The following is a 25,501-nucleotide window of genomic DNA, read 5'->3' as shown; positions in this document are numbered from 1 at the left end:
GGACGTCAATTGATACTGTTTGACTACTTATGGACTTGTTTGGTTTGAATTCAGTGTTTGTGGTACATATGTATGAGAAAAATCTCTATATATAGTTTGGTGTACTATGTGTCAAGATATATACTAACATCAATTGGTGTATCTATAATAACCAGGGTTTTATCCTGACACACCCACAAAGGTCCATTATGTTCATAACACTTGAACCGTCTACATGTAATATCAGCTACCGGAAACCTCAGATGTTATAATGCAGCGTGAATCTGTGAGTGGCAGTCACGTGTCCCAAATAAGAATTGGCTAGGCCGCTGCAACTAGCTTAGCGGCGGCAGGCACACTCCACCGTCGTTCTTGCCTCAGGGCTCTTTGTTCTATGTTGCGTTGATCAATTGATAGCGACAGTTGAGACCTGTCCATTCTGATCGGTATTCGTGAAGAAGACCGACCATTGAGCAGTGTATCCAGCTATTGCTGCCACCTGCCAACGGTACTCGTTGCTGCACCTAGGGGCCCGCTGGAGACCTCGCCGCAGCTCGCTTTTTGATCTGCTCGACAGCTCCAGCTCACCACCACCATGCCGAGTACGTCCACCAATTGTTTCTACGGAGCAACAACGAAGCTTCAGATTCACTAACTGTCTACAGCTGTGCGCGCGCTGGACGATTGGGCTGCGAACCGCCCGTACACTCTCGCGCTTTCCAGTCTGAAAGGAACCGTCATTGGCATCGATGCCACCTTCTACCTGCACCAGCACCTCCACCATCACTCGACCCGCGAGCCACTGCTAATCGCCCTCGGCGGCCTTCCATTTGCCCTGCGAGCGAATATCGAGCGCGAGCTCTCTACGCTGAAGGATCTAGGTATTGGCGTTGTGTTTGTTTTCGACGGCCTGCAGTTTGGTGTCGAGGATTCGCAGAATTGGGCACGTACGGAATCGACCCGTGCTGAGTCGGCGCGTGCGTTTGAGCAGGCGTGGGATTTGTATGACCAGCAACAGGCGGATCAGGTTGTGGATGCGTTTAGTAATGCTGGTGAGCTCAGCTACTGGTGTTTTAATTGGTATGAAGGTTGCTAATACATGTGGACATAGGCACACCGAAACCGAGTGAACTCTATCGATTCTTGCAGAAGATCTTATATGAGAATGGTGTAGATTATTTTGTTGCGCCTTACAGCGCTGCTGCCCAGGTATGTTCATTCAACATCCGCAATAGCCGCTCAATGCTAATGGCATATGCACAGCTCAAATACTTCGAAAGCACCGAGAAACCTTTCGTCGATTTCGTTTGGGGCTCCACCGAGGCCTTCCTTTTTGATATTGAGAAGTTGATTATCAGACTTGACTTGGAGTCTAGTCAGTTCTACTGGGTGTCTAAGGAGAATTGCAAGGAAGAATTTGGTCGGCTTACAAACGAGCAATTTCTTGACTTTGCCCTGCTTTTAGGCGGCCGCTTCCTTCGTACCTTTCCACCCTTCGAGACCTCTCCATTCCCTGGACGGCCATGGAATCCCCGTGACGCACTGAATATATTCAACGGTGCTAATCGTAACGCCGTCGCCCTTTATTCTCAATTCGAAGAAGATCGCCGAGTGCAGGATCTTGAATATCTTGACCGATACAAGCGTGCCTATCTATCTGTCAAACATCATGTTATCACTGACCGCGAGGGACGGGTTGGGCCATTGGATGCAGAGGCTGCGCCGTCTGATGTTCATGAACTGATCGGTCAACGTCTCCCTGAGGAACTTTACTACTACATTTCGAGGGGCCTTCTAAGCTCAAACATCCCTAACTCTTTGACATCTGGCCAACTAACAGTCTCCTTGCCATTTGGTGTTGAGGATTCTAGCGTTTACCGTCACCTCACCGGCGACCTGCTTATGCCAATCCGTGAACAAGGCATCTGTTTATTATCAAACTGTCTCCATCGGTTCTATCAGACTAAGAATATCAACGTCCGCCTGTGGTATGAAGATAATCCGCGCCGCACCATAGAGCTCAAAAACACCCCCTCCGTCAGAGATACTATCCGAAGCTGGAGAGTCACCCACATAAAGCTACCAGCGAAACTGGCTACACTTCAGGTGAGGTCACCTTCGAATCAGAAAGTGCCGTAGTATATATCCTTATCATATCTTATTATTAGGCGCCTCGAGTATCTTTACGATTCGCCACGGAAAGTTTGAAAGACCCAGAATTTGTTTCTACGACATTTGCCGCCAAAGACTCTCCTGTATAATTTATTCTTTTCATAACTTTTTATGTCGTTGCTGACTTGTGCTTTCCAGCCTCTGTCTTCGGAAGAAGAAATTCTGCACCAGGCCATTCTAGGGTTCTTGCAGCTTCGCGGGCATGTCAATGATAAGCATGAACTTACAAGCTGGGGACTGTGCTACAACACAGCTATCGATGCACTCGAGTCTGCTGGTACTGAACTCAATATTCAGCTAGTTGAGTCAGTTTTCGTCGCCGTCGAGATGCTGCGTCTGGGTGTACTAGGCCCGAACGAGTGGTTCCCTGACCATTCTGGTGGTCCAATGCGAGGCACAGGTATGCATCTATGTTCAAAGTTTTCTGTTGTTGCTGATTAGTGTGTAGATGAGGATAAGTCGTTTAATTTGCTGGTCTCTCGGGTTGCTTGCATCGGAAAGCTTAAACATAAAGCTATTGGTTATTCAGGGCCACTTAGCAGACAGCTTCTTTCCTTCCGTTCTCTCGTCTCTGCTGTTCGGCGGACGTTGAGAGATCTCGTCGAAGTGGTGCTAACTTCGATGCTTCTGAGTGGCGAGGTAGATCGAAAATTTAGCAACGAGGAGCTAACCTCCCTCAGCTTTAAGTGAGTTAATTTCTTTTATACTATTACGTACACTGACGTTGTTTTAAGGCTACCGTTCATCGAGGATAATGACTGTGGTCTGGGTATTGCCGTCCGAACTTTCCTAGACGACCTACTTTACCAGCCCGAAACCTCATCACCAAAAAGTCCCAACGAAGTCAAGGCTAAGGGCAAGGAATGGTTCCAGCATAGCGAGAGCTTTGAGGACAATCTGGACGCGGCGTTTACGCTGTGGGATGCGGTATGTTGAGCCTTGCTCAGTCCTAATATTTCTATTTCTAATCCGTGACAGGTCTACGCGGCGTCTCAAAATGCTCCAACCGGGTTCAAGGATGCTAAATTATGGGAAAAGGCTAACAAATGGCTGGCTAATTACCGTTGAAGGATCTTATCTCGCCACTGAAATGCTTGCCACTGTTTCTTCTTGTTACGGATGGTATTCGACGAATATCGGTAGCGAAGTCACAATCGACTGGTCAAGCTATGATGTACTCTTAATTATAATTACTAAAAAAATTCTAAAGAAGAAAATGACACGAGATAATAACAATCGATCCGTACAGTAGTACTAAGTAACAATAGATGCCCAGTACCACAAGTATAATAAAGAGCAGTGGCGACTAGCCAGTCAGAGTCACTTATCGCAGATCACTGCTGATAAATCGGGTGGAGATTGGAAGAACAGGCGACGTAGCCGGAACCCAGCTTTCTTTCACTCCCAAACACCATCACAGCTGTCAACTCCTTGAGTGGATGGTCTGATTATTCTCAATATCTAAAAGTCATCTATATTATAATATAACTCTCTTCAATTCCGCTAATTTTTCGAGCAAATCGTTCATCATCGAGGCGACCATTTTTTTATACTGCAACATGGCTCGTTTGAGCTTCGTCGTGAGCTTGATCGCGCTGCTTGTCAGCATTGTCAGCGCTGGAAACTCTGCTGTCCTCGACCTTCTACCCAACAACTTCGACAAAGAGGTTCTTCAATCCGGCAAGCCCACACTCGTGGAGTTCTTCGCGCCGTGGTGCGGACACTGCAAAAACCTCGCCCCCGTCTACGAAGAACTTGCCCAGGTCTTCTCCTTCGCCTCAGACAAGGTGCAGATCGCCAAGGTTGACGCCGATGCTCACCGCGACTTGGGCAAGAGATTTGGTGTGCAGGGTTTTCCTACCTTGAAGTGGTTCGATGGCAAGAGCGAGAAGCCTGCCGAGTACAACGGCGGTCGCGACCTCGACAGCTTGACTGCTTTTATCACCGAAAAGACCGGCATCCGTGCCAAGGCCGCTGTTAAGCCTCCTAGCAATGTGCAAATGTTGACCGAGTCTTCGTTCCACGATGTTGTTGGCAAGAAACAGAATGTCCTAGTTGCTTTCACTGCTCCGTGGTGTGGACGTTAGTGGCCAATCCATACACATTTCTATCTGACTGCTGCTAACACATTCCCTATTACAGACTGCAAGAGCCTGGCCCCTACTTGGGAAGAACTCGCCAACGACTTCGCCCGTGACGAGAACGTCGTGATCGCCAAGGTCGACTGCGAGGCCGAGAACTCCAAATCACTCGCCTCGGAATTCCAAGTGCAGGGATTCCCCACCATCAAATTTTTCCCCGCTGGATCCAGTGAGCCTGTTGCCTACGAAGGCGGACGCAGCGAGGACCAACTCGTCAGTTACATCAACGAAAAGGCCGGTACTCACCGCGTCGTCGGTGGCAGCCTTGATGAAAAGGCCGGCACTATCCCTACCCTCGACGAGATTGTCGCCAAGTACGTTCCCACCAAGAGCTTCGTTAAGCTCGCCGATGAGGTTCAGAAGGTGGCCAAGTCGGTCCAGGAGCAGTACGCTCAGTACTATATCAAGGTTACGGATAAGCTGCGGGAGAGCGAGGGATACGTGAATAAGGAGTTCACTCGTCTCAAGAAGGTGCTCAGCAAAGGAGGTCTTGCGCCTGAGAAGGTCGATGATTTGATCTCGCGTAGCAATATCCTACGCCAGTTCTTGGGTGAGAAGACTGAAGAGGGTAAGGATGAGCTGTAATCTTGACACTGATAGATCCTGACCCTCAAAAAATTAACGCTTACTCCATGAACTTCGTGATATGACATGTCTACTCGGTGGTTTTAGAAAGTCTCTCTGGGCTTCTTTGTATGTATAGTAAATCCCTGTCAAATGGAACGTTTGGTTGACAGGATGAATTTGATACCAAATTGCGATAAATCATACTTCCATATTATCCAACATAAACAACCCTTTGGTATCCTATCTGTATTATAAAATTATAAATAATAGTAGTAGGCTCATAGAACGACCTGAATTCGGGTCCATTCAATATTCGAGAATCGGACATTCGATTCATCCAGTGTTGTGAAGCTCGATTTCTGCAGAAACACCTCAACTCTTCGCGGCCGTCGAACCTTCCTGCGACGTGTTCAACGAAGTCTCAAGTTCATCGAGGCGTCGAGCCATATCATCTACTACAAAAAAATCAGCTCCAATACCTCACGAAGCTCACAAATAATAAATTAGATATATATATATAAGAGGAGGTGAAGGCCATCATACACTTCCCATAGATCTCCGTGGACACGTTATCAAATTTGTGTTGCAGTTGATCGAGTAACTCGTCGACGGCGGCGGCAAGTTCGGGGGCTGTTGAGTTTTCGCTTGATGGTGTCTGTATCAAATTATTATTTATTAGCTTTTCAATGGCAATGTAGATGTGTGTTTATATATGTGGGATTGAGGTTGTGTACCTGTGATTGAAGATGCTGAGGCGCTGTATTCCCCCTTGCCGAGGGGTCTTTCGTGTCCGTTGCCATTGCGTGGTGGATCGACAGATTGGCAGAATATACTCTCCCCCCTAATCTTGCCTACACGGAAAGAAGAAGAAAAACACTGTTATTTGTATTGGTATACAGTTCATGCCAAACCAGTTCGCCTCAATGCGGTCCGGCTAACCATGGACGACGCTGATAAGACGCGGTCTAACCATACTCAGTCTAGTCCGCCCGGTTATCGATCCCAATCTATATCGGGTATAGCGTCGTCTCCAAAAAATTATCATTGCTACTAGCTCCGCTCCCGAAGTCACTTTTTTTCAAGGACATTACTCAATCGATGTCCTAATCTTCATACCCTGAGAGGTTGGGATTATTCGAAATGGCTAAAAGTAGCAAGTTGCTCTTGGCTCTGGATGCCCATAAGGGTCGTGATTATGAAAAGGAGCGCCAGAAAAAGCTAGCCAAGGCGGCAGAGAAGAGGAAGGGAAAGAAAGCGGTGGAAGCAAAAGACGTTGATGTTGAAGAAGAGCAGGTGGTATGCATTCTAACCCTTACATTATATTGTTCGAAGCTGATTTCGGTAGGACGATAACCAAGACAAAAATGAAGCCGTTGAGGAAATAGAAGAGGACCAGAACGACGTGGAGGAAGAAGAAGAGGGTGATGAAGAAGAGGAAGAAGAAGATATCCCACTCTCCGACCTCTCTGGCGACGAACGCGCAGACGTAATCCCGCATCAACGTCTAACAATCAACAACAGCGCCGCTATCAACACCTCCATCAAACGTATCTCATTCATAACCGGCCAAACCGCCTTTTCAGAACACAACTCGCTAGTCTCCAATGAACCCCTGGACGTGCCCGACCCCAATGATGATCTCACCCGTGAACTGGCTTTTTACAAAGTCTGCCAGGCAGCTGCCATCGACGCGCGGCGGTTGCTCAAAAAGGAAGGAGTGCCGTTCACGCGGCCTACGGATTATTTTGCCGAAATGATCAAGACGGATGAGCATATGACGAAGATTAAGAAGAAGCTGTATGATGAGGCGGCCGCGAAAAAGGCGTCGGCGGATGCTCGACGACAGCGAGATTTGAAGAAGTTTGGGAAACAGGTCCAGGTTGCGAAGCTGCAGCAGCGCCAGAAGGAGAAGAAGGAGACGTTGGAGAAAATTAATAGTTTGAAGAGAAGTACGTCCTTACCTTTTCAGTCTTTTTTAAGGAATGTCAATACTAACATCTCAGAACGCAAAACCGATCAATCAGCAACCACGAATGATGAAGACCTCTTCGATATCGCTGTCGATAACGCCACCTCTAAGCCCGACAAAGGGAGCGGCGGGGCCTCCTCCAAACGACAAAAGAAGAACGAAAAGTACGGGTTCGGTGGTAAGAAACGGTTCGCCAAGTCCGGTGACGCCATGTCATCGTCTGATTTGCGCGGGTTCTCAGTTAAGAAAATGAAGACTGGAGGGAAGAAATCGGGTGGAGCGGCCAAAAGGCCTGGGAAGAATAGGAGGAAGGCGATGCAGTAATGATTTCATGTTTGTGGAATGAATCATTTTATTTTTTTTTACTAAAAGAACGTCTTTGAAATCAGGCGTCGGGTGTTTTCTAGGTGTACAGTACATAGTCTATACCTATCTTTCAATGTTTAATTGAAGGATCAATTCATGGTGGCATTGATAATTGATATCTATCTATCTGAGAACCTTCCCGTTCTTACAGAACAATGGTCCTAGCGTGTACATGTAGCAAGCCAAGCTGGATCCAACTTCGAGTCGGCGAGTCTGCAGATCAAGCTAGTCCCAGTCTAGACAGTATGAGAAACCATATTTTATTTTCACCTGCCATACATCCAAATAGTTAGCAGATATGTCTGCATACCAGTCAGCCTGAAGAACAAATTTGATATAAAAGGCGTCATACCATTTTGTCGATATCTCGTATAGGAGACCAACAGCCTGTAGCTTTCAGCCGTATTCTTTCGGATATGATTCCCTCGAATAGGCAGTCAAATCTGTGCTCATGTATATGACCGTCTTCATCGCCGTATTCTTTTCACAGCCGTATCCCCGTCTACCGACGCACCTTCAAGGGCCCCGAACTCTCGAATACGGCTTAATAAATGGTCCACGCCCATACCGATATTGAGCCGTTGCTCGGCAAAGACGAGGTCAATTTTGGCCTGTGTGTCCTCTGCGTGTGTGAGCGCGTGGTCGTGGATGAGTTCTTTGGATCGTTTGGAGCTAGCTTTGTGTATCACTTTTCCGCATCCTTGTACGGAGCACGCCCAGACATCGTCTGGTAGATTAGTGAGATCGGGACCGGTGAGATTCCCGGATTGGTGAGTTTCTTGCAGCGGTGTTTTTCGAATGGCCAGGGAATCTGTTTCTGACAGTATCGAACGCGCGCGTCCGTTGATTGACGCGGCTGGAGTTACTATTGCTGTTGCGGTTTGTGTAATAGATGGTGGAGGATCGTGCACGAGGTTGTGACCGCCTCGTGACTTGCTAGGTGTTTCGAGGTTCTCGCCAATGTCGCTGTCATCAGACACGTCCATATCTCGCGTCGCGCTGCGAGTCTTTTTGCTCGCTTTCTTAGTTGATATCGGCCGCAAAACCGACTTGCGTACACGGCGCCTCTGCGCGCGGGGATCATCTTCGTCGTCACTCTCATGCTCCGAGCTATCGTCATCGATACCAAGGCGAGGTCTGAGTGGAGTGGCGGCAGTCTGCCGAATACCTTCTTTCTCAGACGCCTGTTTCAGTTCCCGATATATCGCTCTTTTGTGCCAGTCATAGTCCGACCGCTCCATCTGCTCAATCACAGCGGCAGCATTGGCGCCTATCACGTCTTTTGCGTGGTCATCTGAGTCGATTTCGTACCGACTGCATAGCGTGCTGGTGACGAGGTCGAGCGTTAGCTGACGTTTGGCTAACGCACCGGCTTCTTTGAGCTCGGAGATAATCCTGAATATAGTATCTGCTTGTGCTTTCGAAACGGCATGGGTATCGATGGCTTTGGGCTCGGTTCGCTTGGCAGGACTTTCGTCATCTGGTTTCTGCTGCAGCGCCAATATCCGTTCATATTCATCCTATATGTTTTAGCACGAGACTGCTGGACAGATATAGATAAGTCAACTCACTGGGAATTTCTTCGCAAGGTATTTGAATATTTCCGTCTCATTCCACTGCACGTTCTCACGTCCCTGTATCATCTGTGACAGCAGGAAGCTGTGGAATTTATCAATGACTTCCGCTGAGTCATCACCATCCTCGCAGATTCCATGCGTATGATTAACATACTGCATCCGTCAGCCCAAAAACTCTACTGACAGTTATACAACAGTAATAGAATAACACACCTCCTCACACAAATATTCAAAGGTCGGTTCCCCGGCCCGCCGCCGGTGCTTCTGGCTCTGGTGTCGGTCGACGAGAAAATAAAGCAAATCGACGGCTTCGACCATATCATTGTACATCGGTCTATACCCCTTTGCAGGGACAATGGAATACCAACCGGCCTGGCCGGCGACCCAGACACCGATCTCACCGTCTGCATGCTGGCCGTAAGCGTAGTGGGTTACATTTTCGATGACGATGCGTTTCGAGAGGTAGTCATCATCAAGCACTACAATTAACAAATTAGCTCATCTAAGACATACGCATATACATATACACTTGAACACATAAGATAAACAGCCAGCTTCGCGCGGCGTCAAAATAGACAGACACAACGTCAAAGCGCGGGGACGTCCGTACCTAAACGGGCCTGTTCCTCCTCCACCTCATCCAGACAGCCAATAACTCTGACCGGGTTATCCGGTGTGGTAGCTAATAAATTCGCATATCGGGATTTCCCAGGGATCAGGATCTTGACATCGGTCAAACTGAATTCCTCCCAGTCGTTTTCATCGTCGACAGCCGGGTCGCGAGGCTTGAGGACTTGATCTTCGCGGGACGTCATCATGGGTCTGAGTCTGAGGCGGCGTTTCGCATGTTGGTTATTGCTGGATCGGCAGTAGTAGATAAGAGAGAGGCATAACAGGGTCAGGGGGATTAGGAGGGCAGGAGCGAATATGGGCATATAAAGAATACAATCTAGGTATCAATAATGTGGTGGAAGGGATCTCAGATGCATCGACTCACGGTGTTGGTACTGCGATCGTTCGTGGTGGTAATTAATACATGTACTAATAATGACCGCGTCTCGGCATCTTATCGGCTCATTCCGACCGAGTCATTGAGGCTTGTTAGTCAGCGTGGTGGTGACTGAGGCAGTTATAATTATGGCCGTGTACATGATAATAAGAAGATGTAGAAGAAGGATCCCTGGATGAGAGCTGTCCTGTGCTCAGGAATGTCCAAAGGAGGAAGTCATGTACAACAACAAAAATGCAGTATTATTACAAAGCCAATCGAGCGAACGACAGCCCACTCGTCATCGCACATCCACATCACTAACGAATATTAATAGCAAATTTATTTATCCAATTCAATTGCTGTCAATTCCAATCCCACTCACCGGATTTCACATCAAGAACCCCCAATACTAGAGAGAGAAGAATCTGGAGGGCTGCTGTATTACTATTACCAGCCGTGTAAACTATTTACGTATTATAAACTTTCCAACTCCGCTGGAAAATCTCCCGTCTCCGTATCCCCAACTAAAACAAACCATTCAATGCTAGACAACCAAGGAATGACTTGTTGCGATCTCCGTTTGTTGTCTAAAATCCATACAATTACAACCGCTCATTGGCATATTTCCAGACTCCTTCATGAGCTTTATCAGGCGCGGCGTAACTGCACCTCGATTCCGCACCGCAATGTCTGGCGAAAAGATCTATGAGGGGATATTCGGTAGTCCCCCTCTTACTTTTTATTTAACTAATCTGACCTCCTATGCCTAATTCAGCTGTCCACAAACCCCAAGGCATATCCTCCGCGGGTGTCGTCCGCGACCTCCAAGCCCACTTCAGCAAATCCAACACGTTCCGATCGTGGATCGAGGACGAGCAGGAACGACGCAAAGCGGACCAAAACTGGCGACGAAAGCGACGGCAACGATTTCGACCGGACATCAAAATCGGCCATGGAGGCACACTTGACCCGATGGCGACGGGGGTACTGATTGCCGGGGTAGGCAAGGGCACAAAGCAATTGCAGTCATTTCTGGGGTGTTCGAAGACATACGAAACGGTGGTATTATTCGGTGCGGAGACGGATACATATGACCGGTTGGGGAAAGTGGTGCGGCGAGGGGAGTATGAACATGTGACGAGAGGGATGGTAGAGGAGGCGTTGAGGGACAAGTTTCGCGGAAAGATCATGCAGCGGCCGCCGATTTTTTCGGCGAAGAGGATTGAGGGGAAGAGGTTGTATGAGTATGCGAGGGAGGGGAAGGAGCCGCCCGTGGAGATTAAGTCGGTGCCAGTTGAGGTGTTTGATTTGAGGGTGCTGGAGTGGTATGAGCCGGGGACGCATGAGTATAGGTGGCCGGAGGAGGAGATGGTTGGGGAGGAGAGGGCTGTGGCGGAGAGGATGCTGGATAAGGAGGCGGAGATACCGGTTGCGTCAGCCGCAGAGGCTGAAGTGGTGCAGGCTCAGCCAGCTGTAGGAAAAAGAAAAGCTGCTTCACCGGTGTCTGAAAAGACGGAGTTGGATGAGGTATCGAAACGAGTCAAGACGGACGCAGAAACCACTAGGCCTGAGGAAAGCGAGATCAGTGAAGTTAAAAAAGACACAAAACCGGCAGAAGAAGCAGAAGCAACGAAGGAAACTGAGCCAGAAACAACATCGACCAACAAAGATATGCCCGTTCCTGGCCCAGCAGCAGTAAAGATCACTATGACCGTATCTGGCGGGTTCTACGTTCGATCGTTAGCACACGATCTCGGAAAAGCAGTCGGGAGCTGCGGATTAATGAGTTCTCTTATACGCACACGACAAGGTGATTACAAGCTAGAAGCCGACCAGGTCCTCGCATACTCCGAATTGGAGGCTGGCGAGGAAGTTTGGGGACCGAAGGTTCGCCGGCTGCTGGAAGAATGGCAGAAGAAGGATGGCACTGCCGAATGATAGATGTAAATGCACATACTCCGACTAGGCGTTAGATGAATACTGTATATAAGGGAAATGCAAGATAAACCAGTCAAGAATTGACGAGCAACTCGTTCTATAACCGTCTATAGATGAAAAAGGAGCCTCCCACTATGTCAAGTGACTATAACAGAAAATCGTATTGGGTCAAACAGGAAGAGAAGTAGCAGCAGTGGTAGGAAACAGATTGCGTCAAGCAGATAAATATTCAGTAGAAGGAAACAAAATTTGTAAGGAGAGAATCTGTACAACGTCCCGGAAACGAAACGAAATGAAATGAAAAGAAGTCAAGTTTGGCTTGAGTTGGCAATATCAAAGAATAATGATTTCCTCAACTCATGGCTCTTCAAGGACCTTGAGATCTTATCAAAGATAGAGAATATACAACGACAAAATGTCCGAAATAAAATAACAAAACCTTTTTAGTTGCCGGGGTATAACCACTGAAATGCAGAGATCGACTGTTTAGACAAGACAAAAAATGAGCTACCATAATTTAGTGATGATAGGCACTGTGGGCATCAACGAGAGCTACTTCTAGTCAGTAATGGATCATATTGAGTCAAGTACAATCACTTACTCTGTAAGATCGCAGCCTGCCCCTTTCTGGATTCGCAGGCACACTGCAATGTACTGCCATTTCGGAAGTCTAGCAAAATGCTATTAGGCAGTTCTTGTCGATCCTCATCAGGCAAGCATGGTGTGGTGAACTCTGAGAGGTGGTATCGTTTCACAATATTACGCGCTCCGGTATCCATATTACCAGGGGTGAGGACGAGATAGCCTTGATGATCGATTCGCAGGAACCTACGCTTCCAGAGCAAGGTGTCGGGGAACTGTACGTTGACTTCGCCAATGTCGACCGCTTGCGGTGGCACGGGCTCGGTTCCTTCTACTTGTGGGAATGGTAGTGGTTTTTCTACTCGGGTTGGACTGATTAGATTTTTGCGAGGAGACGTCAGGGAGGACATCCGTCGAAACAATCTAGACGTACGAGAATCTTTCTTGTCCTCGGGGCTCATCCTTGGATCAGCATTCCTATCATCCATTCGTGAACGCGAGGATGCTCGACTCTCTGAACGAGGGATGGTGGTGTCAGTCGAGCTGCGACTGAGACCTCTCGTTGAAAATGTACGAGGACGAAGCTCGGGTGTGCTGTTCATAGACGAGTTTAATGCTTCCGGAGAATTGTGTTCGACGATCAAGGGGCTTCGTTGTAAATTCAGTGCGTTTGACTCCAAGGGATCCGCATTCACGTCAGTCGGAGGTGTGCTGGGGTCTCGAACGATACGAGCAGTCACCGATACGGAGTTGCTTTTTGAAAGTGATTGCGATTCTTTTCGGCGCAAGGACGAGTTTGTAGGTTCTGGTGAGGGGGAAACGAAAGACGTTCGAGTTGAGGGGGGTCCTGAGGGAAGGCCGCCGTTAATGGATAAAGACGCTCGTTTGCGGAATTTCTCAAAAGCAGTCGCCGTCGGCGAGGAGACGCCATTATTGTTAGCAGGAACGCTCAAGGCAGGGCTGGTAGGGCTATCACGATTGTTCGAAAACATTTCCAGCGCCTTGATACGCTTGGAAATGCCCGAAGACACATTGACTTTCTTAGCCACGAGAACAGGGATAGGATCCTCTTGTTGATTCTCGTCTCCCGGATAGGTCGCCGACGCCGATCGGCCAACGATAGGCATAGCGTTAAAGTCGCTGGGTCGACGACCTGGGTTGGAGACGGCGCGTGTTTGCCATGCTTCCAAGGGCGTTCGTGGCTCTCCGTCGGGAGCCAAGGGGCCCTTACCCACTGACACAGGCTTGGCCTCCTGAAAGGTGGCAGATTTCAGCTCTTCCATAAATGAATCATCAGAGAGCAGGTTGTCTTCGTCCGATAAGTCCGGTGTCGGCACCTGGATTGGCTCGAGAAGAGCAATGCGCTTCTGTCTGTGATTATTTTCCTCGTTTTGGGGCTGCGAGAGGGGCGGCTGGAGGGCCTCAGCGGTGGGGGCTCCTAGTGCGACATGGCTAGCCGCGGTGGAGACCTCAGGCTCCTCTTCGTCCGCCCCGGGCTCGGGGAGAGGAACCGCCTCGGGCTGGACTTCAGCGAGCATATGCTCGTCATGAGCCAGCGCGATGATGATTTCTTGCGACTCAACCATGCTGTCTTCGACGGCCTGAGCAGCCACCGGCGCGGTAGGCGTGCGCTCCCCTTCCCCATCTTCGTGGTCGATTTCCTGGTTGTTTTGTGATTGCACAGTCTCCATGTCTATTGCGTTATCTTGTGTAACTTCTGGCTCAGACATTCGTTTTTCATCATCGGCGCCTATGCTCGACACATTGGTAGACTCCGTAGACTCTGGCACTGTAGATTCTGATGCAGTCTCCTCCACGTAGATCTGACTCGAGATCTGACTCGTAGGTTCGTGTGACTCGAATTGCAGTTTTTCCGCACCGTTCTTGGGAGCATCGTCCTGCATCACGATAGGGATAGCTTCAGCTTCCGCTTCTTTTGAAGGCACATCCGACGTCGACTCATCGCTGTCTCTTGCTTTGTCAACCATCTCCACCGCAGAGTCGGCTTTTGCGAGATCTGCTGGTAATGGCTTGCGTTCTTCTACTGTGATCGTAGCGACAACTGGTTTTTGTTCGACAGCCTCGATCTTGGTCGGCTCCTCTTCAATAGCCTTCGTCTTCTGTGAATGGCTGGCATTGTCCTTGTCGTCGGAGGGATCTTGGGGCACCGTGTTTTCACGCTGTGTCGCCTTCTTTTGTAGTTCCTGGGTCCTTTTCTCCATCTGCTTTTTGCGTAGTTCAAGCGCCTTCATCAATCGTTGCTTTTCAGGAGACATGCCCGATGACGGAAGCGCATTCATTGATTTGGCTCCGGGCGATAATTTCGGCTTCGGTATGAATATCGACGGCGGGGGGATCAGCAAGGGAACTGGAGGGGCATTTCTTAACGAAGCTAATGTAGGAACTGGCACCGCGTCAGGCTGCGACTTGGGCCGACTAGCATTTCCTGCGGGCTTCCGTGAACGGACGCCAGCAGGCAGAGCTGCTACTGGGCGTTGTTCCTGGGACCGAGACATGCTCCCTGCCGTTCGTGGACGGCCATTGATATCAACAGATGGCCGCGGACCCAATTTGACTTTCTGTCGGTACGGAGTTGAAAGCCCCAATTCCTGAAGGGACGGGCGGGCGGATTGAGTCGAGCTTCGATGTTCAAACGGTTGCTGGGCCAATTGATCGAGAAACTTCTTGCGCGATAAAGAATGCACCGATGCCGTTTCAGCTCGCGCGTCTGCTTCGTCTTCAACGACATTGCGGGCTTCAGAAGGACTGTCATCGCCTCGGGTTGGCGGCGGCACGGCCGTCATATCAGACGCCTGACTTAGCCTTTTCGAAGAATCCTGCGATAGTGGCGATTCCAAGTCCACCTTGGCAGCCGGACCTCCTTCTTCTGCATCCTCGGCGATTTCCATTAACCTGCGTCGACGGAGCGAGCTAGAAGAAGACGTCATTGACCCTGATGCGGCGTGTAAAAGACAGGCGGAAGACAAGGCGCTCTCTGTCAGATCTGGTGCTGTTTTAAATTCGAAGGTTGTATCTTGCGGGGAGAATTTATCGAGGATTGAATGGAATTGGACGGTGGTACGGGCTGTAATACGAGTCAGTCCTGGCTGAAACTGACAGACAAAGGCTCATCACCTTGAATCAGCCGCGAGACGCCATCAGGCATGTATTTGAGCACGACTTTCCTCCTCCGATATTGTAGAAAGCCATATAGCGGCGACTTTTCTTCGTATGCATCGACAGCTGCTCGCACATCGGGGACGCCGCCGGTCCCTCGACCTAAAAGCGTCACTTCATCTCGTGATGCATATTTGAGAAGGAGCCTAGTTGGGGGAAGGACGTAGTTAGCATTGTCAATTTTCTTCTTCTGCTGCTGCTGCTGCTGCTTCTTCTCACCCCTCCTATCCTCTCCGCCTCTTGGCGAGATCGCATGGTGTGCACGATAAGAAAGAAAATATATAGGGATCACTCACCATCCTCCAGCCTCAGCCAGAGCGGTTTGATAGGCATCGATGACAGCGGGATCATCTAACCCATTAAGCGACATGGCGGTTGCCGCATGGGAGGTGACGGGCACAGCAGCTGCTGTTCCTCTTGCGAGTTGGGCGGGTCGAGCGAACAGACGTGCAGGGAGGGATCGAGAGGGAACATACAATCATCAAAACGAAGACTTATAAAGAAAGAGCGAGCGAAGAAAAAGACAAGACAGGCCCGTATCCCTGATAGCTTAGTAGATAGTGAGTAGTGGTGGCCGCACAGGACGGGAGAGGTGACCAACGAAGCGCGGCAAGCACTAAAACGGGGGTAACTTACGAGGCAGCAAGCACCCAGAAGTTTCGTCGCCCGCCTGCGAGTCATCGGAACAAATAATACTCGCATACTAGGATTAAGGCTCGACTATTCAATATTCCAATATTACAATAAAGAAAAGGTATAAAAGGGTCTAAGGAAGAACAATAGCCCGATACCCTCGCCCAACTTCCCTACACCTACGCCTACACCTACAACTTCACCCCTTCCTTTTCCTTTTATTTTGATCGGACTCGGACGGGCATAAGAGCAATAGGAAGGAATTATGAATAATATCCAAGCACGCATGTGCTCCTGACAGCTCGGAGGAGTGATAACCTGAGAACTAATCGCACTATCGTCGTCGCTGGAGCGGTTCAGGGGAAGTCCAAGCCGATCCCTGCTGGGCCGTTGTTGGACCAATCAGGCTGCTGGAATCCAGCCAGGTGGGCCACACAGACCAATAAGCGGGCCAATCGAAGCTTGGGCCGCCTCCTCCTGTTCCTGTGGGGAGCTGTCTAGCCTGAGCAGGCTAGACGGGCCTATTGCTTGCATTTCTCCTCTTTCTTTTCTTCCTCTCGTTCTTCTCTTTCTTCCTTGATACATGAGTATTATTCTATTTATTGTTGGTGTCGATTGAGTGGATACGACATGTCGATTCTCTCAATCCTCTCTACCACACCCAGCCCAAGTCTGAGCGGTATGTACACGAACAGCGCGGATGCGCAAAGAATAAATTGATAAATCATGCCGATGAAGGCTAGGGAAGAACCGAGATTGGGAGAAGGCGGGCTTGCCGCATTCGACCGTCGACATGCTGATCTGTGTTTCACCTTTGGCTAGCAGTATTAAATTATTAATATTGCTATATTAATAATTATTATCTACTATTGAGTTGGTGCCAAGCTCTAGATACTAGGAACTATTTAGGAGCTAATTAACCATGTATCTTGTCGGTGGACCCGAGTTGGCTGGACAAATGCCAGCAGTTTCTTCCAGAGTCGACTTTTAGTTGACATGTGTGAATGCCTGAGGCACCAACGTGCTGTAGAAGGAACTGGTGGAGAAGTGCTGGTACAGGGTGCGAAGGCAGGCTATCGGCAGCCTCCGATAGAGACGGCCTGTCCCACTCACTACCATCTAGATTTGATACATCTAATATTCTATTATAAAATAGCACAATTCCACAGGATCTCAGAAGAAATGAAACAAATCAAAGAATCCGGACTGTGAATAGTATATATATTTATATCAAAAATGTCAACCCCCACAATCCCGCCCATCACATCGCTGTCCACACTGCCAGCCGATGCCCAACTCCGCGCCCTTGACACACTCTTCGAGCCCTCGCCAGAACTACACGCCTTGGTCCAGCCCATTCTATCCAAGCAGACCTTCCCGACATACGATGCGCTCATCGATGAGATTCAAACCCAGCTTTCCACGCTCTCAGCCAAACGCGACAATGCGCTAGCCGAAAAAGAGACGTTGTATGCAATTCTCGGCTCTCATCCACGTTTAGGGATCCCGTCGCCCGCTGCCCAGGCTCATTTGAGTGAGCTGAGCCGGAGAGAGCAAGCCAATCTTAATAGTCACGATGATAGCAGCAATAGTGCCGAGTTGGCGGCGAGACTGGATGCTCTGAACAGAGAGTACGAGGAGATGTATCCGGGGCTGAGATATGTGTAAGTGGCTGATTGTGGCCTAGTTACATATACATCGATGTATCTGTGGAAGGCTTATGCAATATATATATTTAGGACTTTTGTTAATGGCCGAGGTCGAGATGTGATCATGGTCGATATGCGGAGTCGCATTGATCGAGCTAATCTCGCGTTGGAAGTGCAGGATAATATTCAGGTGTGTTCTTTCCAGTCAGGCTGCGACATCCAATCTAATGATTTGTGTAGGCAATGTGTGATATTGCCAAAGACCGTGCGGGAAAGCTGCAGTAGTCCTTAATAGAGTACGTATGTACTCGAGTCTATATCTATGTATTTACCAATTGTATATAAGTATATATACGGAGCGACCGGAACAACTCCCATTGACGAGCCATTGATTGTCAAAAAAGGAACGAGTCGCTCAACATCGCAAAAATTAAATGGCAAGATAATAAAATGGTAAAATAAGATACAAGCAAGGGTGTCCACGCGACAGTCCTGGTCTGCTGTCAAGCACGCGGGAGAGCTCTCTGATTGGCTGGCACGTTTCCGGTTGATATACATTGTTGCGCAACCACCATGAATTGGTATTATTTCCCTACGAACCATCATGTTTCACCGTGTGATAGTATAATATGACATGTTCTCGACAGACATATACATACGCACACACGCACACACACACACACATATATATATATACAAAGCAATGGGCACAATCCAACCGATACGCGAATATCCGTGCTAGGCTAGGCTGAGCCGCCCCGTTGATGTCACTAGTACGGCCAAATCGCCCAAACCGGCTGGATATCTTCCTTGTCCATATCAGCTTACAGCGCCCGTACATTCTTGTTATTCCTATTTATTTGGATCTTGATCTTACTACTGCTACCTTCTCATATCTGTATAAGTGCTATGTTTACCACGCGTCCCTACCAATCCGTCCACCATGGCCGAGGTCTTGACCGTGACCGAGGACACTAATAGGAACCACGAGGGTGCGACTAGCAGGAGGACCGACTCGACGCGACAATCCGCCATAGCACAGTCCAGTTTATCAAATGGTATGGCCGCGAACTGTTCCCATCCTCTCCTATCAAAGAAAGGAAGAAGAATTGAAAAGTTACCTTGACGGCCTGGACATGCCGGCCCCTTCCGGCCGTGCAGCAGATGTATGTAGGTCATATGCCAGAACCCTCGGCTGACAGATTGTGACACGTCCGACGACGTATAGGAATCACAAGTGCCGCGCCGCCTGAAATCCACGCAGATGGAGACGAGGAGAAGCATGACGAGAGCCACCAGAGCTTCTCGCTGACTGCTGTGATCGAGGCCAACGGCGCTAAGTCTCACGCTGCATCACCTGAGGATTTGAACGGCTCTTCTGAAAGCCCAATCGACCCTCTGTCGCAGGTACATCTTACCTCCAGCATTGCGATTGTTTGCCGCACTTTCTGAACTGACGCGACTTAGCATATTCTAAAACGCACCCAGACCGAGCGGTCCATCCCCCTAAAACTCCGATCATCCCAAACCTCGCACGCACAGGACTCGAGCGGAGACGGAAATAAGCCGAGTCCGACGGAACAAGCGATCAGCCGCACCGATGCCGTTGGTGGTGTGAAGCCAAGCAAGGAAAAAAAGTATAAAAAGTATATCATAGTGAATGATTAGTGCACTAGCTGATATGTTGATAGAAAAGGAGGCTCATTTCTCAGCCGCTTCATCGGGACTAAAAAGGCCCAGACTGGTGAGACGCCTGACAATGTCTCAGAATCCCTCACGGGCGAACCCAGTGGCATGGATGATATATTTGCGCATCCAATAGGCTTTATTCCGCGATTCCCACCGCCGCCAAAGTACATCAAAGTCAAGGCGCACTACAAAAAACACAAGGTTTTCGACAAGGTGTTCCTGGCGCAGGAGCTCAAAGGCAGCGAGGAAGATGGGGACGACGCAAAGGACAAGTCGAACAAGAAGGCTATCTGGTCAATGGTGTTTTCCAAGGATGGTAAATACTTAGCAGCCGCCGGTCAAGACAAGATCGTCCGCGTTTGGGCGGTCATTACCAATGTGGAAGCCCGCGCCGCGCATGAGCAGGAAGAGGAGGAGATCAAGGGCGACGCTCGATGGCGATTGACAGCTCCGGTGTTCAAGTCCAAGCCTATCCGTGAGTACAAGGGACATACGGGGAGTGTGTTGGATCTGAGCTGGAGCAAGGTATGCCCCGGAACTGATACTATGTAGTTCGTGATGCTGACGCAGGTAGAACAACTTTCTTCTATCCTCATCAATGGATCGAACCGTTCGACTGTGGCATGTTAGTCGAGCCGAGTGTCTCTGCTGTTTTAAACATAGCGACTTTGTCACCTCCATCCAGTTCCATCCGCGCGACGATAGGTTTTTCCTTGCTGGCTCGCTCGATTCTAAGCTCCGACTATGGAGTATTCCAGATAAAAGTGTGGCATTCTGGGCCACAGTGCGGGATATGATCACCGCTGTCGCTTTCACCCCAGATGGCAAATACTCGATTGCGGGCTGTCTCAATGGGTTGTGTATTCTCTACGAAACAGACGGGCTGAAAGCGAATGCTCAAGTGCATGTGCGCTCGGCAAGAGGGAAAAACGCAAAGGGCAGTAAGATTACTGGCATTGATACCATTTTCCACCCCCCTAACGATCCAAACGGCGAAGTGAAACTGTTAATTACAAGCAACGACTCTCGAATCCGGCTCTACAATTTCAAAAATCGAATCTTGGAAGCGAAGTACCGAGGGAATGAGAACTCAACCAGTCAGATCCGCGCTTCGTTCAGCGATGACGGCAAATTCATTATCTGCGGCAGCGAAGATCGACGTACATATATCTGGCCTACAGGGTCCGTCGACAGAGAACCAGACAAGCGTGCAGTAGAAGAATTAGAAACGCGCACATCCATCGTTACGAGTGCAGTCATGGCCCCGACCACCACCAAGCAGCTCCTAGGGTTTGCAGGTGACCCTTTATACGACCTCTGCAACCCACCTCCCATCACTCTCGGCAACACGCCGAATTCCAACCGCTCATCCGTATACAGCTCTAACAAGGCCCCCCAGCAACCCGGAGAACTCGATCGAAAGGCCTCGGACCAGAAAGCCTCGGACCAAAAAGCCCGCGGCTCCCCTGCCTATCTTGCTCGATCCACCCATCCAGATGGTAACATCATCCTCGCCGCGGATTATTCCGGGCGAATCAAGGTCTTCCGCCAGGATTGCGCGTACAAGAAACGACCAAGCGACTGGGACGCCGGGTCGACACTCTCCAAGAAGATATTGGGTCGGTCGAATTCGGCACGACATAGTATTGCGTCGTCGAAATCGCCGTCGGAAAAGATACTGGCATGGAGAAGCTCGGTGACTGGCACCGAGCTCGCCAGTATAAGCTCGCCGAGCAGCATGGCGCGAAGCATCTCGCCGCGGAAATCACTCAATCAACAACGCTACTCCAGCCCTGGACGCAGCGTAACCACCAAAACGCAGTCAGGCACTGCCACCCCTCGTACATATTCAGTCGACAACGTATCCGAAAGCAACAACAACAACAGCAGCACCCACAAGCCTCAACCAACAACAGAAACCAGAAATCTGCAAAACCTACCACACTTCGCCGAAAGCGGGCAAAGCTACGCGTTCTGGACTAAAAGCGCAGACTTTGTCAAATCCGCGAACGCGAAACAGCAACAAAACCTACTCAACCCAAACAGCGCGGGAATAGACGATATCAGTGGGCGTCGAAAGTCCAGCGTGCCGAGCGCATTGAGTAGCGACATGGAATCATTTGTATCTGAAGATGACGATGACCAGCGCGATGATGACGACGAAGTAGAAGGGGAGGGAGGGAGTAGGAGCACAGGCGACCAAGGCGAGGATGTAGATGACGTCCTGCGCTGTCCGCGCTGTGGCGGCAAGAATTTCAGAGCGACCAAGATGAGGATGGGCAAGCCGAAGCTGGTTTGTGTGAAATGCAATACGGCGGTGTGACCTCTACACATGTACTTGGGGTATGTCGATGTTGGAAGTGGGATTTGGATAACTTATGGACAACAGGATGTATTACATTGAATAGTGTAACATATGATTTACCTAGTAATTAAATAGCATATAACACTGATTTCATAAACCCATGCTGCTGACATATACTCTGCAAGTTGATACCGAACTGTTCATGCGGACGAGTGCCAAGCCGTATCTCCCTCTGATTTAGCTCCCTCCCCGCACATCAAAAATCATCCGCACACGACTTACCTACATTCCAGCAACAAACCCAGAACATCCCTCTGCTTGCTCGTCTCTCAATAATTTGCAGCCAAAATCGAATCGAACTGATCAAGCGATCGCCATGCCCTTCTTATCCACACCAAACGCATTCCTGGAGCAATCCTCCCTATTACTCGAGGCATATCCAGAAGCCGTATGTACCCATCCCACACCATCCCCTAACCCAGCAGCCTCTTAACGTGACAAATGTTTCAGACGCGAATAACAACGAAATACTCCTACCCCAGCAGCCACACACCAAGCAACAAAATCACAAAACCTCAAGCTCCAAACACAACCACCCCAACAACTACAAAACCAGCGACGTCAGATGCTCCCCCGGCCGTAGCCACTCTCACACTCAAAACGTATAACCCCGTCACGGGAATCTGTCTGAAATACCGCACGAACAAAGCCGCCGAAGTGGGCCGACTGATTTCAGGGCTGGGCAAGTTGGCGGCGGGCGTAAAGATTTCGGAGGATGACGGTGCTGGGGCTGGGACTGGTGGTGCTGGGGATGTGGAAATGACAGATGTGCCGGCACCAGCACCAGCACCAGCAGCAACAGTACCGGCTGCAGCGACGCCGCCAGCTGGGTCGGGAGGGAAGAAGAAGAAGGGAGGGAAGGGGAAGAGGTGATTAATTAACTCTAGAGATGAGTATATGGGAAATTATTCTGCGTTTACGTCTTGCGGAGCAGCAGGCAGTTCGGTTTCGTGTATATAATATTACTGTTAATGATAGAGGTAATACCATACCACAGATCACGTCTTGTGTCTACTACAATCGTCATACAGACATTGATGCTTCGAAATGTACATGGAGTGGCTGTTGATTAGCGTGGGCAATCTGTGCTGTTGTGTTTATGTAAATGATGTGTAAGAATGTCCATCGAACTAAGACGGAGCTGCGATTTACGTTAATAGTGAAATAGGCAATGGAATACGCATTTTCTACAATGGGTAAAAGATCTCGTCAATCATTTTGAGAAAAAATATAATTCTAATACAAGTAGCCCTTGAATGATGTGAGATTTTAGTGTAGGCGTGGATTCAGGTACGTACATAGTTACTAACAGTAATTGGAAGCCCTAAGCCTTAAAAGGCCGTAACAGCATTTTGAAGTGATTGCCCAACAGTAAAATAAGAGATTGAAGTACGTAATTAATATGAACCATTACATATGTGGAGTGTGTTGTAGATAATAATATTTCCATGAATGTTACTATATACAGCTCGCATCGAGCTCATAATCAAATACAAAACCCAATCAAAACCCAAACGCCATCACGCTATGTCCCCCAATGGGCATCAACAATGTACCCTTAAACAAGTAGGCCGTTCAATGTTATAGTGATAGTTATAGTTATATGTCCGTGACAGATCATGTCAAATCGCCGTAGGACGCACTGCAAAATGCAGTGGTATCCGGCCTCCCCGGTTAGCAACGTTCTCAATATCCATGCCCGGACCCATCAGCATGTGCATGTTTGGGTTTGAGAATTCGGGGCCAAAGTATCCGGTCATCTTGCTGCTGCCGGGCGAGCTGGTGGGGAGACCGTTGTAGTAGAGGTGGTGGTTGCTGAAGTTGCTGCCGTTCAGAGACGGGGTCAGGGGCGTGCAGCTTCGGTCAATTAGCTGCGGTGCAGATGTGGGAACCGAGCGTGGAGGCGTGAGTGGCGTGGGCAGTGATGTAGAACGGTGCCGCTCGGGTTGAAGTCGAGGCGAAGGCGTTGATGGCAGTGGGGTGAGGCCAAAGGCATCTAGTGGGTGTTGGCCTGAGCTAGGCTCCATTAAGATTGATGGGTCGAGGTTGAAGCTGCCGGATAGGTCTTCGTCGAGACTTGGAGTGTACATGCTCAAAGGTGGGGTGGATGGAGCGTATGATAATGCGGGAGAAGGATAGTCATTGAAGAATGGAGAGCTGTCGGAGTCGTAGCAGCTTTGTGGCGAGGGGAAGCACGACGAGTAAAAGAATTCATCATAAGAAGGAGGATATTCAAAGAGACCCGGTGATGGCATTGGCTGCTCCTTGGGTAGCGGCTGTTGAGGTTGAGGAGCAGGAATTGGGTTGGTTGGCATGTAGGCGTCGTTGATGAAGGTTAACTGAGAAGCTGCTTGGGCTGCTCGCAGCCGTTGCTGGCGTTCTTTTTCTTCCTTTGCCATCTGAGCTCTCTTAAGTCCTAATAGAATCAGTATCTGCATAAAATATAGTAGGTATAGTTACTCACTTCGTTTACGCTGTGCAAGACGGTTCTGCATGCGTCGACGCTCAATAGCTTCGGGGTCTGTTCGAGGGCCCATGTTGGAGAAAGTAGGATGATAGTCGAGGTATAGTAGGTCGGAGAGGTATAGATAGGTTGGAGGGATTTTCCTCGAGTTACCAAACAGAGTATGAGAGCAACAATGCAACAGCAACGCAGGGAAGAAGGCCGATTATGTAGTCCGTTCCGTACTGTCGATGTTCTATAATTATTAATAATTATCACCGATCCTGACAAGCGCAGTCCACGTGCGTTTGGAATTAATCCAGCCCCCCCAGAGTTCAATACCCATGTCCCAACAGTCGCAGCCAGCGATTTCGAAACCGATATTGAGTGAGAGTCTGCGGCGTACGAAGCTCGCTCCGAATTCAAAGCTTAGCTCGGCGCGCAGTTACATCCGGGCATCGACCGCAGAGTGCCTATTTGTCGTTTCATATCAGGATCGGATGGGCCAAGAACAATGTGAGACTTAGCGCTTGGGGATCGAACTGAGCACTAGGTCGAGAGAAGACTAGCCTGCTCGACGCAGGTACCAAAAAAGGAGCAAAGCACATCGCGCAAGGATTCGGTGGCTTGTCCTAAGATCTGCATTGGCTGGTCCACCAGGAGGCGTAGTCCGTCGTCGCCAATGCCGGTCTTTCAGCCTTTCGTTTTAGGCTGGCCTTAGCTCTTAGGCTCTTGGGGGCCTTGTGGCATCTGGCATCCAGTCCCGCGGCCGCGATGCTACTACGGCAAGCTACGAGCACGGAGGTGGTAGCAGTTCTAACAGACTAGCAGTCTAAGAGGCCCTCGGGGCCGCTCCAGGGGGCTGAAAACACGCGTTCAGCAAGCGAGAGTGCCCCATGATAAGAACTGCTCTCTGTTCCCCTCTTGGTCGATGATTCTGACTACGAATGCTCTGTACGGGAACACTCTCAGCGGCAGGAAAAGGCAGCATTGAGGCCAAGATGAATGGGATATGGATAGATGTTGTGCAGGAGGAATGGCAGCACCGCAGGGCTAGAGGCAAATGCCGACAGGAATCACGAACCTAGCAATGTGAAGCTAGTCCATATGCAGTATTTAGTACGTAGGAGTTGCTCCTCCAGGCGATCCGGGGCTGTGGCTGGAATGGTTTCCGTATAATACCGGGCATAAAACACCCTGTGCCTGCGCGCTAGCCCCTTCTGTACCTTTGGCGACATAGAAAGCAAGCACGGGCCCACGGGG

The 25,501-nt window shown here is 49.5% G+C and overlaps 10 protein-coding genes across 10 annotated transcripts; 6 read left to right on the top strand and 4 right to left on the bottom strand.

Moving 5' to 3' along the window:
* Positions 1–3,710: 3,710 nt before the first annotated feature.
* BGW36DRAFT_360059 (putative disulfide isomerase) lies at positions 3,711–4,877 on the top strand (the record flags this gene model as incomplete). The annotated part of the gene is made up of 2 exons (XM_046214135.1): positions 3,711–4,233; positions 4,294–4,877. 2 exons carry the CDS (start codon positions 3,711–3,713, stop codon positions 4,875–4,877), a joined length of 1,107 nt encoding a protein of 368 aa, XP_046071143.1.
* A 211-nt stretch (positions 4,878–5,088) lies between these two features.
* Positions 5,089–5,774, bottom strand: BGW36DRAFT_182939 (heat shock factor binding protein 1-domain-containing protein). The gene is made up of 3 exons (XM_046209731.1): positions 5,594–5,774; positions 5,403–5,514; positions 5,089–5,314 (listed from the first exon to the last, which is right to left on the bottom strand). The coding sequence occupies exons 1-3, from the start codon at positions 5,657–5,659 to the stop codon at positions 5,232–5,234; spliced, it is 261 nt and encodes an 86-aa protein (XP_046071142.1). The 5' UTR covers positions 5,660–5,774; the 3' UTR covers positions 5,089–5,231.
* Positions 5,775–5,945: 171 nt separating this feature from the next.
* BGW36DRAFT_408145 (eukaryotic rRNA processing protein EBP2-domain-containing protein) lies at positions 5,946–7,266 on the top strand. Its single transcript, XM_046219071.1, has 3 exons — positions 5,946–6,155; positions 6,205–6,808; positions 6,863–7,266. The coding sequence occupies exons 1-3, from the start codon at positions 6,000–6,002 to the stop codon at positions 7,150–7,152; spliced, it is 1,050 nt and encodes a 349-aa protein (XP_046071141.1). The 5' UTR covers positions 5,946–5,999; the 3' UTR covers positions 7,153–7,266.
* Positions 7,267–7,268: 2 nt separating this feature from the next.
* On the bottom strand, positions 7,269–9,970 carry BGW36DRAFT_380438 (uncharacterized protein). The gene is made up of 6 exons (XM_046216340.1): positions 9,769–9,970; positions 9,382–9,599; positions 8,985–9,250; positions 8,766–8,924; positions 7,547–8,714; positions 7,269–7,496 (listed from the first exon to the last, which is right to left on the bottom strand). The coding sequence occupies exons 2-5, from the start codon at positions 9,587–9,589 to the stop codon at positions 7,662–7,664; spliced, it is 1,686 nt and encodes a 561-aa protein (XP_046071140.1). The 5' UTR covers positions 9,590–9,599; positions 9,769–9,970; the 3' UTR covers positions 7,269–7,496; positions 7,547–7,661.
* A 249-nt stretch (positions 9,971–10,219) lies between these two features.
* Positions 10,220–11,790, top strand: BGW36DRAFT_380433 (pseudouridine synthase). The gene is made up of 2 exons (XM_046216339.1): positions 10,220–10,482; positions 10,538–11,790. Exons 1-2 carry the CDS (start codon positions 10,401–10,403, stop codon positions 11,698–11,700), a joined length of 1,245 nt encoding a protein of 414 aa, XP_046071139.1. The 5' UTR covers positions 10,220–10,400; the 3' UTR covers positions 11,701–11,790.
* On the bottom strand, positions 11,791–16,064 carry BGW36DRAFT_321184 (uncharacterized protein). The gene is made up of 4 exons (XM_046212649.1): positions 15,756–16,064; positions 15,418–15,605; positions 12,302–15,367; positions 11,791–12,252 (listed from the first exon to the last, which is right to left on the bottom strand). Exons 1-4 carry the CDS (start codon positions 15,827–15,829, stop codon positions 12,218–12,220), a joined length of 3,363 nt encoding a protein of 1,120 aa, XP_046071138.1. The 5' UTR covers positions 15,830–16,064; the 3' UTR covers positions 11,791–12,217.
* Positions 16,065–17,200: 1,136 nt separating this feature from the next.
* BGW36DRAFT_380427 (Oxo-4-hydroxy-4-carboxy-5-ureidoimidazoline decarboxylase) lies at positions 17,201–18,478 on the top strand. The gene is made up of 3 exons (XM_046216338.1): positions 17,201–17,756; positions 17,832–17,931; positions 17,982–18,478. The coding sequence occupies exons 1-3, from the start codon at positions 17,329–17,331 to the stop codon at positions 18,024–18,026; spliced, it is 573 nt and encodes a 190-aa protein (XP_046071137.1). The 5' UTR covers positions 17,201–17,328; the 3' UTR covers positions 18,027–18,478.
* On the top strand, positions 18,348–21,892 carry BGW36DRAFT_380425 (WD40-repeat-containing domain protein). The gene is made up of 5 exons (XM_046216337.1): positions 18,348–18,799; positions 18,970–19,148; positions 19,209–19,378; positions 19,433–19,955; positions 20,005–21,892. Exons 1-5 carry the CDS (start codon positions 18,685–18,687, stop codon positions 21,751–21,753), a joined length of 2,736 nt encoding a protein of 911 aa, XP_046071136.1. The 5' UTR covers positions 18,348–18,684; the 3' UTR covers positions 21,754–21,892.
* Positions 21,893–21,926: 34 nt separating this feature from the next.
* BGW36DRAFT_380422 (signal recognition particle 9 kDa protein-domain-containing protein) lies at positions 21,927–23,003 on the top strand. The gene is made up of 3 exons (XM_046216336.1): positions 21,927–22,183; positions 22,246–22,907; positions 22,964–23,003. The coding sequence occupies exons 1-2, from the start codon at positions 22,112–22,114 to the stop codon at positions 22,666–22,668; spliced, it is 495 nt and encodes a 164-aa protein (XP_046071135.1). The 5' UTR covers positions 21,927–22,111; the 3' UTR covers positions 22,669–22,907; positions 22,964–23,003.
* Positions 23,004–23,417: 414 nt separating this feature from the next.
* On the bottom strand, positions 23,418–24,332 carry BGW36DRAFT_360051 (uncharacterized protein; the record flags this gene model as incomplete). The annotated part of the gene is made up of 2 exons (XM_046214134.1): positions 23,418–24,211; positions 24,260–24,332. The coding sequence occupies 2 exons, from the start codon at positions 24,330–24,332 to the stop codon at positions 23,418–23,420; spliced, it is 867 nt and encodes a 288-aa protein (XP_046071134.1).
* Positions 24,333–25,501: the final 1,169 nt, after the last annotated feature.

The sequence above is a fragment of the Talaromyces proteolyticus genome, assembly GCF_021365285.1.
Source record: "Talaromyces proteolyticus strain PMI_201 chromosome Unknown BGW36scaffold_7, whole genome shotgun sequence".
Lineage (NCBI taxonomy): Eukaryota > Fungi > Ascomycota > Eurotiomycetes > Eurotiales > Trichocomaceae > Talaromyces > Talaromyces proteolyticus.
This window is presented reverse-complemented; position numbering and strand designations above follow the sequence as displayed.

Excerpts from the sequence above, each read along its gene's own strand:
- BGW36DRAFT_182939 (XM_046209731.1), bottom strand. The coding sequence starts at position 5,659 with ATGGCAACGGACACGAAAGACCCCTCGGCAAGGGGGAATACAGCGCCT. Across the intron at positions 5,515-5,593 it reads CTCAGCATCTTCAATCACAG|ACACCATCAAGCGAAAACTC; the intron begins GTACACAACCTC and ends AATTTGATACAG. Across the intron at positions 5,315-5,402 it reads CACGGAGATCTATGGGAAGT|TAGATGATATGGCTCGACGC; the intron begins GTATGATGGCCT and ends ATTTTTTTGTAG.
- BGW36DRAFT_408145 (XM_046219071.1), top strand. The coding sequence starts at position 6,000 with ATGGCTAAAAGTAGCAAGTTGCTCTTGGCTCTGGATGCCCATAAGGGT. Across the intron at positions 6,156-6,204 it reads ATGTTGAAGAAGAGCAGGTG|GACGATAACCAAGACAAAAA; the intron begins GTATGCATTCTA and ends TGATTTCGGTAG. Across the intron at positions 6,809-6,862 it reads AATTAATAGTTTGAAGAGAA|AACGCAAAACCGATCAATCA; the intron begins GTACGTCCTTAC and ends CTAACATCTCAG.
- BGW36DRAFT_380438 (XM_046216340.1), bottom strand. The coding sequence starts at position 9,589 with ATGATGACGTCCCGCGAAGATCAAGTCCTCAAGCCTCGCGACCCGGCT. Across the intron at positions 9,251-9,381 it reads GGAGGAACAGGCCCGTTTAG|TGCTTGATGATGACTACCTC; the intron begins GTACGGACGTCC and ends TGTTAATTGTAG. Across the intron at positions 8,925-8,984 it reads TTGAATATTTGTGTGAGGAG|TATGTTAATCATACGCATGG; the intron begins GTGTGTTATTCT and ends TGACGGATGCAG.
- BGW36DRAFT_380433 (XM_046216339.1), top strand. The coding sequence starts at position 10,401 with ATGAGCTTTATCAGGCGCGGCGTAACTGCACCTCGATTCCGCACCGCA. Across the intron at positions 10,483-10,537 it reads GATCTATGAGGGGATATTCG|CTGTCCACAAACCCCAAGGC; the intron begins GTAGTCCCCCTC and ends TGCCTAATTCAG.
- BGW36DRAFT_321184 (XM_046212649.1), bottom strand. The coding sequence starts at position 15,829 with ATGTCGCTTAATGGGTTAGATGATCCCGCTGTCATCGATGCCTATCAA. Across the intron at positions 15,606-15,755 it reads CTGGCTGAGGCTGGAGGATG|GCTCCTTCTCAAATATGCAT; the intron begins GTGAGTGATCCC and ends TCCCCCAACTAG. Across the intron at positions 15,368-15,417 it reads CGTCTCGCGGCTGATTCAAG|CCCGTACCACCGTCCAATTC; the intron begins GTGATGAGCCTT and ends CTCGTATTACAG.
- BGW36DRAFT_380427 (XM_046216338.1), top strand. The coding sequence starts at position 17,329 with ATGTCAACCCCCACAATCCCGCCCATCACATCGCTGTCCACACTGCCA. Across the intron at positions 17,757-17,831 it reads TATCCGGGGCTGAGATATGT|GACTTTTGTTAATGGCCGAG; the intron begins GTAAGTGGCTGA and ends ATATATATTTAG. Across the intron at positions 17,932-17,981 it reads AAGTGCAGGATAATATTCAG|GCAATGTGTGATATTGCCAA; the intron begins GTGTGTTCTTTC and ends TGATTTGTGTAG.
- BGW36DRAFT_380425 (XM_046216337.1), top strand. The coding sequence starts at position 18,685 with ATGGCCGAGGTCTTGACCGTGACCGAGGACACTAATAGGAACCACGAG. Across the intron at positions 18,800-18,969 it reads ACAGTCCAGTTTATCAAATG|GAATCACAAGTGCCGCGCCG; the intron begins GTATGGCCGCGA and ends GACGACGTATAG. Across the intron at positions 19,379-19,432 it reads AAGCCAAGCAAGGAAAAAAA|AAAAGGAGGCTCATTTCTCA; the intron begins GTATAAAAAGTA and ends ATATGTTGATAG.
- BGW36DRAFT_380422 (XM_046216336.1), top strand. The coding sequence starts at position 22,112 with ATGCCCTTCTTATCCACACCAAACGCATTCCTGGAGCAATCCTCCCTA. Across the intron at positions 22,184-22,245 it reads TCGAGGCATATCCAGAAGCC|ACGCGAATAACAACGAAATA; the intron begins GTATGTACCCAT and ends CAAATGTTTCAG.